The 19,331-nt window shown below is 39.5% G+C and overlaps 1 protein-coding gene across 1 annotated transcript in view; it reads left to right on the top strand.

The window, feature by feature from the left end:
- The window catches only part of SLC6A1 (solute carrier family 6 member 1), a 250,407-nt gene that overhangs the window by 159,783 nt on the left and 71,293 nt on the right, over window positions 1-19,331 (top strand). Inside the window, exons 4-5 of the mRNA XM_082266530.1 lie at window positions 953-1,053; window positions 10,329-10,438. Coding sequence (XP_082122656.1) covers window positions 953-1,053; window positions 10,329-10,438 — 211 coding nt within the window. The remainder of the gene's footprint in view (window positions 1-952; window positions 1,054-10,328; window positions 10,439-19,331) is intronic.

A 19,331-nucleotide genomic window follows, 5' to 3' on the forward strand; every position in this document is an offset into this window, starting at 1 on the left:
TCTGGAAGCCCCCTTTAACAAGGGGGCCCCCAGATCCCTCCCCCCTATGTGAATACATAGTACCCCTACCCTTTCACCAAAAAAGTGTCAGAAAGCAATGAAAACACAGAGACAGTTTTTGACAATTCCTTTATTAAAGAATTAAAAAAACAATATCCCCGATGTAGATCTATTGTTAATCACACCGCCGCTGCCACCACATCAACCCAGAAAAAGAAAAAAAAAAAAACGAAGGCAAACTGCCAAATGCCTGGCTTGCCGTTTGACAGTTCATTATATAGGAAGGGGGCAGAGCCACATGGCTACATCACCTGGTGGCTTTGGAGCGAGGGGGGACAGAGCCAAGCAAAACACCAAATGCTGTCCTCTACCCTACACAAGGATCTGCACCTAGGATCATGTATGTGCTAAAAATGTTTCCTGTGGCACACTAATAGAAGCTAAAATAAAGGTATTATTATGCACTTACAGTAGTGCTGTATTGAACTGGAACATTTTTTTCTGGTTTATTTGTATTTTATTTTATTATGAGGGTTTATTAATACAGCTACTGGGTTGGATGGTCCTTGTTATATTTACCGAGTGTGCCTACTGCAATAAGAAAATTTGTATTGAGTTCTCCCAGAAGCACACTGAGGGTTATAATTTAATTATTTATATAGTTATATGCAATCCACTATATAGAATATGCATTCCTTTGTAATTGGTTCTAATATACTGTAAAGGATATTTATGATTTAGGGAGGACTGCACTTTTTTCCTTATTTTTTATATTCATTGAGTGTGTGAAGGATGTGAAACTAGTTTTTTGCTAGCACAGCTCCTAATATTAGCCATTTTTATTTACTACATGGTGAAACACATTTTTATACGTGATGTATCCGAGTGACTTATGAAACTCTTTCTTTCTCTCTCTTTCTGTTCATTCACTGCACATTTGTTTTCTCTACAGGTGTGGGTCTGGCTGCTGCTGTTCTCTCCTTCTGGCTAAATATTTACTATATTGTTATTATCTCCTGGGCCATTTATTATTTATATAATTCATTCACCACAGTAAGTATTGGTACATTTGTTTGGTAAACTGATTTACCATGTAGTCATGTAATATCTTATTTTTTTAAAGAGTATCCCGTGCGTCAAGGCAGATATAAAACACACAGATTAATTCAGCTATGTTTTCATTTAAAAATAAATAAATCATGCAATTCATTTATTAAACTCAACTACTGTAAGTACCTGATTTTGAATTAGTATCAACATCCTGCAATCTCCTGCACAGCAGAACTCAGACTTGAAAACGAGGGGCGGCACTAGGTGCATGCAAATGTGAGCAGAGATATAAACTTAGTAGTAGAGAACAGAGCACAAGCGCCAAACTAGGTGCAGCATATAGGGCTTTATTGATAAAAACACATGTATTGGTACTTAAAAACAATGTAAGCATCAGGGGAAAATGAACATGGTAAGCGCTGTTAATATTCATCCCATCCCTAAGAAGCCGTGACCACAAGAGGCCATCCTGGTCTTCCACTCTATGGACAGGGAAGAATATTAACAGCGCTTACTCTGATGCTTACATTGTTTGTGAGTACCAATACATTAATTTTTATCAATAAAGCCCTATATGCTGCACTTAGTTTGGCGCCTGTGCTCTGTTCTTAGCTGTCCTCAATCCCCTTCTTGCTTGCCTCCCAAGTGAGCTGTATATGGACTTTGTATATTATGGACATTCTCTAATGGACATTTTTATGGACCCTACATATAGCATAAAGAGATTGTGTCCTTTTTAACTGTCTTTCAGCAGAACCAGTTGGTCCTAACTGTTCTTCTTTGGCGCCAGTAATATTGTTTGATAAACTTAGTAGTAGGCTGCTGCTCCTTCACTGTTCAATCAGCAGAGATGATGCCATTTTCTACCTGTGCTGTAATAGAAAAAGTGATGCCATCCCCCTATGCTGCATTACAGGAGTGTGTAAATCTCAGAACTGAACAGGCAGAAATGCAAATCCTTTAGCAGATAAAGCAGCACCCATATATGTATTTTAATGGCATATTTAGTTGTTTGTTCAAAGTGCAGATGTAATAGCACTTCCTTTTCTATGTATTAAATAATGATATTGGAGTTTTTCTACAAAGGTAATAGAAGTCTGAATCTGCTGTCCATGGTGCTGAATTCAATTCACCATACATGCCCTGGTTAATATGATTGAGGTCTTATATACTTACTGGTTGGATAAATGTACAAAAAAATCAGCTCTACAGGTGAAATAACCTTTCAGACAGTCAAATCTTCATGGAATCCACATGGGCATGTATTCAACCGTAGACAACCCAAATGGACCACTGTAGGTTTTAAACCAAGGGGACCACCAATGTTTGCACTGGAGCCCTGCTGCCCTCTTCAATTCAAGGAAAACCATAGCTAAAAGCAAACAAAGAAACAAGAAGCACCAGCCTAGTGCATTACTGTATACCTCTTTAGGTATTCCCGAGTGTGGCTCGGGGTGAAATTTCAGAGCCAATATCGGTAACCCTGAACCACACTCGGGGTACCGCTAAGGAGATTGCTGGGTCCTGGTAGAGAGGTTACTTACCTTGTTGCCAGGATCCCGCGATGTGTCCCTGCAGCATACGGCGGCCAGATCTTCCGCCCGATGCTGTGAGCCCCGGGTTCCGTCTCGCAGGGGGGGTGGAACCAGCAGCAAATTCAAATAGTAAAACACACAAACACACTGATACATTACAAAATAAAAAAATTCACATTAGTATGCTCCCCAGTGCCCTTTCCTGCAGTTTTACTGTACTGTGCCTTATGAAAGTATTCGGCCCCCTTGAACTTTTCGACCTTTTGCCACATTTCAGGCTTCAAACATAAAGATATAAAACTGTAATTTTTTGTGAAGAATCAACAACAAGTGGGACACAATCATGAAGTGGAATGAAATATATTGGATATTTCAAACTTTTTTAACAAATAAAAACTGAAAAATTGGGCATGCAAAATTATTCAGCCCCCTTAAGTTAATATTTTGTAGCGTCACCTTTTGCTGCGATTATAGCTGTAAGTCACTTGGGGTATGGGTCTATCAGTTTTGCACATCGAGAGACTGAAATTTTTGCCCATTCCTCCTTGCAAAACAGCTCGAGCTCAGTGAGGTTGGATGGAGAGCGTTTGTGAACAGCAGTTTTCAGTTCTTTCCACAGATTCTCGATTGGATTCAGGTCTGGACTTTGACTTGGCCATTCTAACACCTGGATATGTTTATTTGTGAACCATTCCATTGTAGATTTTGCTTTATGTTTTGGATCATTGTCTTGTTGGAAGACAAATCTCTGTCCCAGTCTCAGGTCTTTTGCAGACTCCATCAGGTTTTCTTCCAGAATGGTCCTGTATTTGGCTCCATCCATCTTCCCATCAATTTTAACCATCTTCCCTGTCCCTGCTGAAGAAAAGCAGGCCCAAACCATGATGCTGCCACCACCATGTTTGACAGTGGGGATGGTGTGTTCAGGGTGATGAGCTGTGTTGCTTTTACGGCAAACATAATGTTTTGCTTTGTTGCCAAAAAGTTCGATTTTGGTTTCATCTGACCAGAGCACCTTCTTCCACATGTTTGGTGTGTCTCCCAGGTGGCTTGTGGCAAACTTTAAACAACACTTTTTATGGATATCTTTAAGAAATTGCTTTCTTCTTGCCACTCTTCCATAAAGGCCAGATTTGTGCAGTATATGACTGATTGTTGTCCTGTGGACAGAGTCTCCCACCTTAGCTGTAGATCTCTGCAGTTCATCCAGAGTGATCATGGGCCTCTTGGCTGCATCTCTGATCAGTTTTCTCCTTGTAAGAGCTGAAAGTTTAGAGGGGTGGCCAGGTCTTCGTAGATTTGCAGTGGTCTGATACTCCTTCCATTTCAATATTATCGCTTGCACAGTGCTCCTTGGGATGTTTAAAGCTTGGGAAATCTTTTTTTATCCAAATCCAGCTTTAAACTTCTCCACAACAGTATCTCGGACCTGCCTGGTGTGTTCCTTGTTCTTCATGATGCTCTCTGCGCTTTAAACAGACCTCTGAGACTATCACAGTGCAGGTGCATTTATACGGAGACTTGATTACACACAGGTGGATTCTATTTATCATCATTAGTCATTTAGGTCAACATTGGATCATTCAGAGATCCTCACTGAACTTCTGGAGAGAGTTTGCTGCACTGAAAGCAAAAGGGGCTGAATAATTTTGCATGCCCAATTTTTCAGTTTTTTATTTGTTAACAAAGTTTGAAATATCCAATAAATTTCGTTCCACTTCATGACTGTGTCCCACTTGTTGTTTATTCTGCACAAAAAATTACAGTTTTATATCTTTATGTTTGAAGCCTGAAATGTGGCAAAAGGTCGAAAAGTTCAAGGGGGCCGAATACTTTTGCAAGGCACTGTATATATATATATATATGTATATACATATACTTTAACTTATTTATAGTTATTTATTATATTATAATTTATGATTTTGTGTTTCAAACTTTATTATACCCGAGATGTTATAAAGAAGAATGCACAGTAAAAAAAAATAAAAATCATATGAAAACAGTTGGTTTGGGCTGCTCGTTCTTAAGAATTACATGCAAAATAATGGTACCACTTTCAGCACCTAAAATCAGAAACAATTATACCGCCAGGGAGGTTAATAAATATTTAAAAATAAATGAATTATACTCAAAAAAGGAGAAATTTCACAGGCATTAAAAACAACACATCACCATCAGAACCACAACAATTGGGTAGGGTGCAGCTGATGTGTTTCGAGGGACGTGCCCCCTTCCTCAGAGGAGTAGTGTTGTTTTCCATGCCTTTGCTATTTCTCCTTTTGTGTGTATAATGTATTTACTTTTGAATATTTATTAAAGAGGTATACAGTCATGCACCAGGCTGGTGTGCCTTCTTCCTTTGTTTGCTTCCTATATACTAGTATTATCACACCACCATACTGCTAGACAGGTGAGATAGCATGTGTAAAGAAACCTGCTGTGGAAAATATAAGAATTGTGTGGCAGCTTTCACATACAGTTAGTATAGCGAACGACGAATCAACATTAAAAACAAACAAATGCGTAGCGCCACATTAAAATATATACAAATTACATAAATGTATAAATTTATGTGCAAAATAAATCAATCCATAAAATAATATGAATGTATTATTCTCCATAAGTGAAAAATTAAGAAATAGTCCACCACCTTAAAAAATGAAATAACTCTTCTTTAAGTGTATGAAGACCAGCCACTATCTCTCTGTAGAGTCAACACTCACCAGAATGGATCGCATAAGCGCTTGTGACTCATGTCAGAACTTTCCAGAGTGCATGTGAAACTTCACAATAATCTACATCCAATGGCACCTCCAGATGGAGGGAAGTGCTTTCTTTTGATTTTAATGTGGATTGTTTTTACATAATAATTTATTAAACTACTACGCTATTGGAGATAATTACTGGCTCTTGGGGAGTTTTATTTATCATAGCTCGATTCCATCTGAAAGTGCCATTGGACGCAGATTATTTTGAAGTTTCTCATGCACTTTGGGAAGTTCTGACATGAGTCACAGATGCTTCTGCTGTTGTAAGGGCAGCCATCCGTTCTCATAAGTGTTGACTCACTCCATGACTTGTGAGAAATGTCCATGAGTGTTGACTCCATGTAGGCATTAGGTATGCTACATGCCTGATGTTTTATCTTAGAGGTACTATACATTCACCTACTCCTGAAGAAGTGAACTAAGAGTCACAAAATGCGTTGAGGTTTTGGATGCAAATTATGTTTTAATCATGTATTGACAGTTGGATTGTATATGGTCAACATTATATTTAATTATGTATGAAATGCATTATTATGGATTCATTCATTACAGGTTGTTACCATTTTATCCAAATTTTGTATGCTATATATATATATATATATATATATATATATATACAGTATATAAGTAAATTTGGAAGATAACCGCACTATGCTAATGTGCAAATAAGCAGCAGCTTATAGTGTGACAAACACTTAAACAAAAATTATATCAAGGTAAGCCGCGCTAATAGCAGATTAGCGCGGCTTACCTCGATATTATATATATATATATATATATATATATATATATATATTTTTTTTTTTTACTTCCCTTTATTGATTTTTAATAAAAAGGTATACAATACAACAAATAAAAACATTAAGTGCTGCTAAACCACAAAGGGTAAGCGGTCCCAAAATAGAGAAAAATACACAAAAATAAAATTACACAAAAAGAAAAACAGTGCAATACACCAGACTCGAGCCTATAAAACTTGCAGCCGTGACCCCGGACAGCACATCCTCGATAGAAGTATAGACCTTTCTGCACACAAAAAACATTTATAATGAACCATGGTATAGGCAGCCCACATCCTTCAAAGAGCCCAGGCTAGAATTCCCTACCATTGTAATTGCAAGAAGATAATAAAACCAACCTCATTTGGATGCAATATTTATTCATTAATTAATTAATTAATTTTTCATTGGCCCTATGTGTTGTGCCTCATTTAACCACTTTACCACCGGAGGATTTTCCTGCTAAAAGACCAGGGGTTATTTTGCGATTTTTTACTGCGTGACTTTAACGGACAATCGCGCGGTCGTGCGACGCTGTACCTAAACGAATTTCACGTCCTTTTTTTCCCACAAACAGAGCTTTCTTTTGGTGGTATTTGATCACCTGTGCGATTTTTTGATCACGCGCTATAAACAAAAAAAGAGCGTAATTTTTGCAAAAACAACAATATTTTTCACTTTTTTTTATATGAAATTCCCCCAAAAAAAAATGTAAAAATCAAAATATTTTAAAATTTTCGGCCAATTTGTTTTACGCTACCTATGTTTGGTAAAAAAAATCGCAAAAAGCGTATTTTGATTGGTTTGCGCAAAAGTTATCGCGTTTACTAACAAAGGGAAAGATTTTTGTCATTTTTGGTGTTTTTTTTTTTAACGAGTAATGGCGGCGATCTGCGATTTTTTTTGCGGTACTGCGACATTGCGGCGGACAGATCGGACCCTTGACTGACATTTTTGACACTTTTGGGGGTACCAGTGACATTACTGCAGTAATCAGTGCTATATATATGCACTGTTACTGCAAAAATGACACTGGCAGGGAAGGGGTTAACAGTATTGGACAGGGAGGGGTTAAGTGTGTCCTAGGGGCGTGATTCTAACTGTGTAGGGACATGGCTACTAGTGTAAAAACAAAGATCAACAGTTCTACATAGTAGAACTGTTTGATCTTCACTTTTACACAGGGAGAACTGACAGGTGGCTTGTTTACACAAGCCGCTCTGTCTTTCTCCCGCTGTAGCGGCGATCGTAGTGTGACCGGCGGACATCGGGTCCGCCAGTCACACTCCCGCACTCCTCCGTGAACGAGCCGAGGCGGGCGCGCGCCTCGGCGGGCGCGCGCCCGCCCGCTATTGGCTCTGGAAGGAGTGACAGGCGAGCGACGTAGACCTACGTCACTCTGCCTGGCCGGGGCCGACTGCCGCAGTAAATATACTGTGCGCAGTCGGCAAGCGGTTAAAGTCTCAGGACAAATTAATTGGTTGTATGGATGAAGGCACATCACTGGCTGCACCAGGCCACATTCTATTTTGTTATATTTGTTATATTTAAGAAGGAATGTCCCCAACTGCATACCTTCTCCCAACAAGCCCTTGAGACAATGAGCACATATTGAACATTTTGGGCACAATGGATTTTTGTATTGTATTGCTTGTATTTACATAAAATATCCTGAAGTTACAGATGTTCTACACTCTCCCGTTTAGCTAGCCTATTTGACAATACACTTTTACTTTTAAGAATTTAAAATAATTTCTGTCGTAATGTATTTTTTTGTTTTTAACCATAGCAATATTGTTCTGCTCTCATTACCTCTTTATTATATGAAATTATTATTCCTTTTTTTCATCCAGCCCTCTTAGTCTCACAACCTCCCCCTTGATTGGTGTTCTTTGTCTCTTTCTTCTATTCCTCCATTCTCTTCCATCTTTCTTATTCCACTCTCTCTATCTTTTGGTCTGTCCCTCTTGATTTTTCAACCTCGTCTGACTGTTGATCTTTCAGACATTCTCCTTCTATTTCTTAAATCATCTTCCTTTTTTCATTCTTTTGGTCTCTCTTAATTTTTCTAACTCTCTTGATCATGCAGGCTTTCTCTTTCTATCGATCTAGTCATTTTTCTTCACTACTATACAATTTACATCTTGAGTATATTTCTTTAAACCTTTCTTTATAGGTCCGTTGCTTGCTAACAAATTAAATCAGTGCCCCAAAACAAAGGAAAAACCCATTGCCAACATGTTTCAACACAAATAGTGTCTTCATCAGGGAGAGTGGAAATTTAGTACCATCGATCAGTGTGTGGTGTACAAACAAATCAAAGTATTTTGTATTTACAAGCATTAAGAAATAATAGATATTCACAAATGTATATTCTGCTGCCAGACCAAAACAACATATATTTTTGAAAGGTGGGTTTATCCTTTATACTAAGGGGTATGCCATTCCTTAGGTTTTCTAGACTACCTGTATCTGAAAAAGATAAATTGTAACTTGATAATCAGATGAAAAGCCTACTTCCTTTTAAATGTGCACACTTTTTATGTGAAGACCTTTACAAATATTGTTACATAGTTACATAGGGCAGCTATCCTTCCTATGTAGTGCACAATAGATTTGCCTTTAGTATATCAACCCCATAGTCAGGTTGAAAAAAAGACACAAGTCCATCAAGTTTAACCAATAGAAAGGATAAATAAATAGAAAACCTTTACCTTACAGAACTCTATACACACAGCTAATCCAGAGAAAGGAAAAAAAAAAAAAACATTAAAACATAGTCCAATTTGCTCCAGTGGGGGAAACAATCCTTCCTCATCCCCTGACCGTAGACAGACATTTTCTGGATCAACAATCTCTTATGTTATTACTATAAATGTTAATATACAGTTATCTTTTGTGCATTTGGGAATCTTGTTATTAGAATAATCTAGAGTTGGCCAGCAATACATATCTTTGAGGGAGTCTAGTCCACATTTTTGCAGCTCTTACTGTGAAGAAGTCTTTCCGTACTCTATGTGAAGGTAAATCTCTTTTCCTCCAGATGTAGAGAGTGCCCCCTTGTCCTTTGTAGTGACCTTAAAGTGGATGTAAACCTGATTCATAAAATTTGATCTAAGCACATATATCTGTAATGTTTTCTTATCCAAAGCCCTAAGCCCCAGTCTTTCTGCTGCTTTCATTCTTCTGTTATCAGCATGAAAACTTCTGACAAGTTCTCCGACAACCGAGAAAAAAAACAGATTGAAATTTGTGTTGGGGTGGGTGCTATAAATAGATTAGCAGATAGCTGATCTATTCACAGCACAGCTCTGCACATTCCTTCCTTCCTTTTCCGATGTGGAGTGAGAGCGTGTGCCTTTCCGCCAATTAGCTGTCAGTGTTTGCCAAGAATCAACACCCAGTGCTGAATAGGTAGAAAAAATCTCTAACACGATGTGCAAATTCTAAAGATAGTAGCAAGCTGAAGACAGCAGATATACATGTAAAACATACATAGGGAGATTTGTTTCATCTCTGTGTGTCATCTGAGGCTGTTTACTTCACTGGGTATATGTGAGGGTTTACGTCCACTTTAAAGTGAATAACTGCGCCCAACTCACTTTATGAACCATTTTTTTATTTATACATGATGATCATATAACCTCTAATCGCCTCTTCTCATAAGAGAATACATTTAGCTCAGCTAATCTTTCCTCATATCTGAGGTCCTCCATGCCTCTTATCATGGTTGTTCTTCTCTGTAACAAATGTGATTTCCTTATTTGGATAACTGTCTGTGGAAGCCCAATCCATTTTTAGTTTAGGGCAGCCAGGAGAAAGGTGAGAAACCCAGGCAAGTTGCCTTATTGCTTTATCTTATGTGACATGAGTCTTTCTTACTCACTATTCCAGGTGACCACTATTCCTAGGGCAGAAAATTAGAAGTTTCCCATTAGGGTGCACATAAAGCCAAACAAACCTGTCAGAGGTTCTAATATGTCCCTGCTCTTATGGAGAAATGTACCCTGATTTACTGTTGTAATTACCATTTTCACCAGGACAGGAACAATTGTTAATATTCCCCCAACTGGACACAACCAGAAGCTAAAATGTAGCGAGGGCTTTAAAAAATATGATTGTTTGGAATTCCACTATAACTGTTATATTTGCACATTTTATATTTTAAAGCATTTCAACTTTTTGTAACTGTTTAGGCTCTACCTTGGAAACACTGTGGCAATCCATGGAACACGGAGCGCTGTTTCTCCAATTATTCTATCGCCAACACCACCAACATGACCAGTGCTGTGACTGAGTTTTGGGAGTAAGTTCATTTTTCATCTTCTAGGTCATCTGGCCTGTGTTAAATGTGATTATGGATAATGTTCACTCAAATTGCATTTACTAATGATGGTTGATGATGGCATGTATATGAAAATATTGGCTTAATTACAAAAATTGGGAAGGCTGGTAATCTGCTTCTAAAATGTACTTTAGCTGGTCAAGTGGCAGACACATTGTACCGTGAGTTGTTTTCAATTCATGGCCAACCACCATTTTATTTGGATCATGAATAAGGGGGTCAGTGTACACAGACATTTGTGTTGTGACATGGTTTTTTGTGAAACATTCCTGCAGGATTTGGAAGGCAGCATTCAAATTTTGAATTGGATCTTATGAAACAATATACTGCTAGGAAATTACTTATATGATGATGGCAGGTGAGAGTACATAAGTATTGTTTGTGATCTTAATACAAAGGCTAAAGTTGCTGATCCTTCAATTTTTACGTCCTTAACCACTTAAGGACCGGAAGATTTTGCTGCTTAATGACCAGGCCCTATTTTGCAATTCGGCACTGCGTTACTTTAAGGGACAATTGTGCGGTCGTGCTACGCTTACTTTTTGCGCTATAAACAAAAAAAAGAGCGACAATTTTGAAAAATAAAAAATAACTATATTTTTCACATTCTGTTATATAACAGTCCCAAAAAAAAAAAAAAATGTAAAAATCAAAATGTTTTAACATTTTAGGCCAATTTGTTTTATGCTACATATTTTTTGGTAAAAAAAATTGCAATAAGAGTATTTTGATCAGTTTGTGCAAAAGTTGTTGAGTCTACAAACTACGGGAAAGATTTATGTCATTTTTATTGTTTTTTTTTTACTAGTAATGGCGGCGATCTGCGATTTTTGCGGGACTGCAACATTGCGGCGAACAGATCGGACCCCTAACTGACATTTTTGACACTTTTGGGGGTACCAGTGACATTACGACAGTAATCAGTGCTAAAAATATGCACTGTTACTGTAATAATGCCATCGGCAGGGAAGGGGTTAATACTATTAGTGATCAAGGGGTTAAATGTAAGCCTAGGGGAGTGATTCTAACTGTAGGGGGGTTGGGCTTGTGAGATCATCAAAGAGACATGTGATCCTATATAGCAGGATCACATAGCCTCTGTGATCACTTCAGGGAGACAAACGGCTGTGTGTACATCAGCTGTCCATCCTTCTCTGTCAGTGGGGGGAGATTGCGAGTGGCCAGCGGCCATCAGAGCCACCTGTCACATGCACTGGCTCCCCGGATGACGAACGGGGGCGGGAGCGCGCCGCCGGGAGCGCGCGCTCGCCCCCTAGAGTCTCCTGAGCAAGCGACGTAGTACTACGTTGGTTTGCCCAGAAGCGGCCGTCTGCCGCAGTAAATCTGCGGTGGCCGGTCATCAAGTAGTTAAAGGGGAAATCCAGCCTACAGCTAAAAGCTAAAATCTCTAAATCTACTTGCAGGCACAATCTAAGACTAACCTAACTAACCCTGTAAAGCAAAACTCGCTATACATACCTTTTATGAAGCCGATCCAATTCCACGCTGAGCTGTCTGCGGCAGCTTCTCTGTGGAGGCGGGTGCTGAAGAGGCAGCGGCAACGGAAGCTCCATAGTAACTCTAAGGGCTATGTCACTTCTAAGGTATTTCACAGCCATTGTCGGTTGTCTCCTGCACAGAGCTTCCACTGCTGGAGACCAGATTGGATCAGCTTCAGAAAAGGTATGTATAGTGAGTTTTGTTTTACAGAGTTAGATAGATTAGTCTTAGATGGTGCCTACAACTAGATTTAAAGATTTTAGTTTAGGGTGGACTTCCCCTTTAAGTCTAAAGACTGACAAAGCTTAAACTGAAATTGACAACTCTGAAGTGCAGAACCTTTTCATTTTTATTACTATTAATAGGCGGCCACATACATCTCCAAAATGTTTAGAATTTTCCACAAGTGGACAACTATAGTAGCCACAGAAGCACCACGCATAGGGGTTGATTTACTAAAGAAAAAAGACTGTGCACTTTGCAAAGTGCAGTTACACTCAGCAAGTGCAGTTCCTCCAGAGCTTAGTAAATGAGGTAAAGTCTCATTTTACAAAGAATACCCAATCACATGCAAGAAACATAAAAAAAACAGCATGTTTGCTTGCACATGATTGGATGATGGATGTCAGCAGAGCTTCTGCTCATTTACTAAGCTCTGGAGATACTGCACTTTGCAAAGTGCACAGTCTATTTGCCTTTAGTAAATCAACCCCATAGTGTTTTGTGTATTCTCAGAGTTTTGTGAAAAGACACTGGGGTTAGGTTATGTGCTCAGTTTAAATGCAAGCAGAACAGAATTCGTTGTAAAACTGAATCTATTTAATCTTAAAAAGTATGTTAATTCAATCATATACCATTGTTTTGAATGCTACCCACACTATGTGTTAAAGCTGTATACGATAGTCAGCTAAGCTGTAAAGTGGTCTGGCATGGTGTAGTAGATACATTGTAGATGTGTATCGTCAATACTGACTGTTACCTAATGTATTTTAAACTTTGACCCACCTGAAAATAGAAAAAAAGCTGTTTGTAAATGATGCTTGTATTTGTGTGAAATTTCAAGCTCTAGCACGTATTGTCGTGCCTTTACACATAAGTGTGCACAACAATGGAACATATTTTAATATGGTGCCTAATTTTATAGATGAGCAAGAACCTGCATCCTCAATAATTCAGTATTCCATGCATACTGTATTGCATTGGTATTCCTTCATTCCTTTTTGAGGGTAATTTAATGATCCTGGAACAAACCCGCTGGTGAAGCTGGAACACACTACTTGCTGCCTCTCGCCTAGTCAAAGTCTAAAATAAAAACCAGTCAAAAGTTGCTCACAGCCACCAAATAGACAAAATCTGCTTTAAAACTTTCAATGTGGTTAGTAAAGCAGGAAGCTATACTGCACAGGCTTCAGGATATAAATTCTTATTGTCCTAATGTTCATAAATACAGCGTGAGTGCTGCACCAATTGTGATAGAGCCATGGAATCTAAATGTATCATGATGACACAAGATGTTATAGCCATCATATTTTGGAGGTTCGATATTCCCCTATATCGGGGGGTTTGGAGGCTGTATAAGACTGGGTTTTAGGACAAAATTAAAAGATTTGGTTTTATTTGGTTTAAAGAGGAAGTAAACCCTCCTCTGCAACTTTTACCTATAGGTAAGCCTATGATAAGGCTTACCTATAAGTACTGTAAATATCTCCTAAACATGTACCGTTTAAGAGATATTTACCTTACATGCAGCCAGTGACATCACTGGCGCATGCGCTCTGAAGGAACGGCCGCTGGTGCCGTTCCTTCAGAGCCCCGTGCCGTGACTGTCGGCTTCCGCGCGCGTGAGTGACGTCACCGCAATCCCGGAAGATGGGCGACTGAACATGTCGCCGTCATACAGGTAAGCGGGCGGCACGGCGGGGGCTCGTTCTAAGGTAAGTATTTCATAATGAGCTAGTATGCGATGCATACTAGCTCATTATGTGTTTCTCTTTCAGGTTGAAAAAAAAAATGTTAATGGGTTTACAACAACCTCTTTAAAAATACTGCAGCTGCCAAGTAGAGCGACTGCTTGACTGCTGCAGCACTTTTGAACCACTCTTTCACATAAAAAACACACAATACTCTTACACTACAATCACCGCCAGTAAAACTACCAATATTCACAGCAATAGAAACCCACAGTAGTCTAGGTTCTTTATTTGTTGGGCTTCTGAGTACCAGGTTTAGGCAAATGAACCCCACAACACAACACGCGTATATAGAAGCCACACTCTGTCATCCCTCATTCAAAAAAGCTCCATTGCTACATAGCAAGAGCCTTCAGGAAATTTGATTGTATGCTAGTAAAAAGGTCATCTAGTTTGTGGTATGTATTGCTGACTAGTTTTTGGCAAATACAATATGTTGAGAAAACTACAAGAGAGTTATATGATTGTTTGGAGATCTACCTTTAGTAGACCTTGCTTTAAAATATACAGTGGCTCTCCTCTTAAAGTAGAATTCCAGAATAAAGCTAAGTAATCTTAAAAATGCTCTTATCCCCCTCCTACCACTTAATCTAACTAGTATGTGCAAGAAAGACCTGTATACCTACCTATTTTCAGGCCACTTGGGCCTGTGTTAGCCACTACCAGCTGCAGGGGAGATGAGATAGCGCTCAACACAGGCTGGTAATGCCTGACCGGTGACATCGCCCATAGGCTTACTATGGCCCATCCATCATCCTCTTCCCTAAAGCCATTGCTGGTTGACCTAAGGAAGCCAATCCTTGGACTGGAGCGACCTGAAAATAGGTAAATATACAGATCTTTCTCACAAAGGTTAGTTATTATTGGTGTTAGGAGGGGGGAAGGGCCAGTTTTAAGGTTAGTTAGCTTTAATCCAGAATTCTACTTTAAGTTTCAGGGTCTGTACATCTGCTACTGACATTACGTTATATTCTAAAACACATAAGAAACCTAGCGCTGACTTGGACCAGCAGAATACTCAAACAACCCAAACAGCACTTTTGGTAGAACTTACCCTGCCATTGTAGGAGTTACTGACAGAAAGAAAAAAAATGTTTAAAGTCTTTTCAGAGTCAAAACCTTTTTTCCTAGTTTTATGTGAAGTTATAAGGGGGTTAGAACTGCTGTAGGTTTCTCCTTTTTTTTTTTTTTTTGCTGGGACCCTTTTAGGTAGAATCACTTTATTTAATTTTCCTGGTTAAGGGACTAAAAGTGAACGTAAATTTAAATTTTTTATTTGACACCATAACAGGAATAGAGGGGAAAAGGGGGTCTTGATCTGGTGACAACTGTCTGAGAGGGGATGTTCCTTATTTTGAAAAAGATTTCTTCTCAGTTCCAATGAGACCCAGATGAAAAAAATGAAAAAAAATAAATAAATAAATCTGACCAAGTTTACAACCATCCCCTATAAAGCAGTGAATCTTATATGGAGATTCATTCTCTTAGATGGTCCCCCCCCCCCCCCCCATTCCCAGCCAATGGTCCTAGCTGAGCCACACACAGGTGCTTTTCTGCACATGTGCATAGCATAATTAGGGTCTTGGACTTCCCTGGTAGAAGTCTTTCTGTTTCAGGGACTATTATTTGGGGATTTCATTTTATTTTGTTTATATATCAGGTTTTTTTATGTTATGTTGTTAGGGCCTTTATTATAAACAGTTAAACTGATTTCCTGCATTAAGGTTTTCTTTTGAAAAAGTGGGCTTTTGTTTCATAGGGTATTGTTTTGAGATTTACATTCATCTGAAAGTCATTTTACTTTCTATTTTATGTTGATGGAGCCTTTTTTTAAGTTAAACTGCTTCTTGATGGGGACACAGAAGGCCTGCATTTCTCCTTCCCTTCATTCCTCACTTTGCACCTAGCCGCCAACTCTACATGATTCCCTATCTGTATCTGTTGTAACATGTGTGGCCTCAAGCCATAGGCAGGGATGTCTGACAAGGAGTTGAAGAGGTTTTTCTTATGGCACATCAAGCAAATATGAGATTCAGCATGGCGCCACGCATAGGGGGGCCAACATAGCCTTAAACTTGTCATAAGTCTTCTAGCCCCACCTCGTAATTTTTACCAGCATCCTTGACTAGGCATGTGTTTCTTCAGCAGCTGCTGGAGCAAAAGAAAGATGGCACCTAATCATCCCCGTGCCCAGCGTCTCAAAGCCAGCAGGGCAAAACTGCTGGCTTCACAACTGCTCCTATTCCAGTTGGTGGAATTGGTACCTTTCTGAGACTTTATTTTTTTGCCAAGAAGGCCATTCCTGCCACCCATCAGATGCAATTAGGACAAGTGCAGTTGCAGGCAGCAGTCACAGGAAATGCATAAACCATATGATTTCAGATTACCTAGGGTTCAGGGCTGATGTGAACACTCTTCAAAGTGAGGAGGACTATGTGCACAGTATGTGCTGGAGAGTTTGACTTGCCCTGTAGCCAGTGTGTTGTCTGAGAGGGCTTTCAGAACAACAGGCAGTTCTCTTACAGAGAGATGAATCTGCCTGTCCACTAACACTGTAGACTTGCTCACTTTCAAAAACATTAACCAGACCTAGATCAGAAAGTTATTACAAAACCCCTGCAGTTGATGCTACCAACTATTTTTTTTCCAATAGTCTGGCCACCCCAAAAAATTGTATCTTTCACTAATACCAGATTCTGCCACCACTGTTGGCCTGCCACCATTACCAGCTTCTATCACATCTGCTGGACCGCAAACATTACCAGCTCCTGCCACTTCTCCTGGCTTGCCCTCATTACCAGTTCCCAATACCTCTGCTGGCTTGCCACTATTACCTTCTCCTGCCCCCTCTGCTGTACTTTCACTAGGTGGCCTGCCACTATTGCCAACTCCTTCAACCTCTCCTGGCTTGCCACTGTTACCATTGAGAGATCCTGACACCTCTCCTGGATTGTTACTATTACTAATTCCTGCCACTTCTTCTGGCCTGCAGCTGACACTATTACCAGCTCCTGCCACCCCTCCTGGCCTTCCACCTGTTCCAGCTCCTGTCTCTATTACTACTTCCTGCCACCTCTCCGGGCCTGCCACTGATACCAGCTCTTGCCCCTTCTCCTGGCCTGTCACTATTACACTCTCCTGCCACCATTACTAGCTCCTGTCTACTCATTTGACATACCACACTTACTACTTTTTCCAGCCTCTCCTATTCCGGTGCTCTGCACTGTAAGTGTGTCACATATAATGTTTCTAAAGCTGATCCGTGGCTGCAAAATTTCTAATGTTTGCTGTATGGCTTTGTCTCCTAGTTTGTGCCTTTTTCTAGTGCTGCAGCACTTAAAAATATGTGTGAAATGTGTCTCTCTGAAATAATAGACTCTAATGTTTATTTCAAGATACAATTTGGCTTGTCTTTTCCGCTTACATTGCGGCCTAACCAAGCTGCTTACATACTCTCAAATGAATGTCGAATATTTGTGGCAATTGTCTCTGAAATAATTCATACTATTTTTTTTTTATTGCAAGACAAACCCTTATTTGTTTCTTTTATTTTGGTGCTTATTCAAGTGCTATTGTACTGTCCTGACAGCATATACACTATATTATCAAAAGTTCTGGGATGCCTGCCTTTACACGCACATAAACTTTAATGCCATCCCAGTCTTAGTCCGTAAGGTTCAATATTGAGTTGGCCCACCCTTTGCATCTATAACAGCTAACTCCTCTGGGAAGTCTGTCCACAAGGTTTAGAAGTGTGTCTATGGGAATGTTTGACGATTCTTCCAGAAGCTAATTTGTAAGGTCAGGCACGGATTTTGGACTGGAAGGCCTGGCTCCCAGTCTCTGCCTTAATTCATCCCAAATGTGTTTTATTGGATTGAGGTCAAGACTCTGTGCAGGCCAGTCAAGTTCCACCACCCCAAACTCACTCTTCCATGTCTTTATGGACTTTGCTTTGTGCACTGGTCCAAATCATTTGGTGGATGGGGGATTTTGGTGTGGGGTTGTTTTTCAGAGGATGGGCTTGGCCCCCTAGTTCCAGTGAAGGGAGCTCTTAAGGCGTTAGCATACCAAGACATTTAGGAAAATGTTATGCTCCCAACTTTGTGGAAACAGTTTGGGGATGGCCCCTTCCTGTTTCAACATGGCTGCCTACCAGTGCACAAAGCAAGGTCCATAAAGACATGGAGTGAGTTTGGGGTGGAGAAAATTGACTGGCCTGCACAGAGCAGAGTCCTGACTTCAACCCAATATAATACCTTTGGGGTGAATTAGAGCAGAGACTGCGAGCTGGGCCTTCTCACCCAACATCAGCGCCTGACCTCACAAACGCGCTTCTGGAAAAATGGTCAAACATTCCCATAGACACTCTCTTAAATCTTGTGGACAGCCTTCCCAGAAGAGTTAAAGCTGTTGTAGCTGCAAAAGCTAGGCCAACTCAATTTTGAACCCTACACACTAAGACTGGGATGCCATTGAAGTTCATGTGCGTGTAAAGGCAAGCATCCCAACACTTTTCACAATATAGTGTACCTAAAGTCTATATTTGGAAAATGTTGGAATATTTTAGAAATTATTGGGGAGGGGTTTGAGGAATGTGGGGTTGTGGCTTTGAAATGTTTTTGTGCACTCTGTTTTGACTTGTATTAAGCATTTAATAAGATAAGACAATACTGTGTGGTGCTGCAAAAATAAAGCTCACAAGCTATACTATGAAGCTGTTTTGGCATTGGCCAATTGGTGTGTGAATTGAGAGCTTTACCTTTATTTATTTAAGTGTACACGTTCATATAGCTTTTAGATCTATTGGAGACTTTCCTACCACCATATAATTTCTTCCTATTTACTGCTGAATAAAAAAAAAAAAATCTGATTTTTCAGCCAAAACTACCTATAAAACCTCTTTTTACATTTTCCTCATAGCAGTGCCCAGCTCATTATGCCTTTGTTTTTTTTTTTAACAGTGCCTTTTCTATCAGCCTTGAAAATGGCCAAAATGTATTTTCAAGATTCAGCCTCATAGCCTTCAACAGGGTTTGGCTTTAGGTTCATAATGTTCAAACGTCATAGGATTGACACATTTCCCATTAATTGCTAAAAAAAAAAAAAAAAAAAAAAAATTAAAAAGCAATATAATCCTCATTTAAAGTACTCTTTATCTAAAACAAAAACGTGTCTGTCCTGTTGCACATCAACCTTTCCTTATTGTATCCAAAATAAACAAAAAATGGCTTTAGGTATACTTTAATCTCAAATTCATTTCAAGGCTCAAGTATGGATAGGAGCCAAAATAGTTTTTTCCCCACTGTGAGAATACATTGGCAGCAGCTTAGCTGAGGTTTGCAATTTACACGTAATTAAGTTGTCATTGGTGTCTTTTGAGC

This window comes from Pelophylax lessonae (genome assembly GCF_965119305.1).
Source record: "Pelophylax lessonae genome assembly, chromosome: 8".
NCBI lineage: Eukaryota > Metazoa > Chordata > Amphibia > Anura > Ranidae > Pelophylax > Pelophylax lessonae.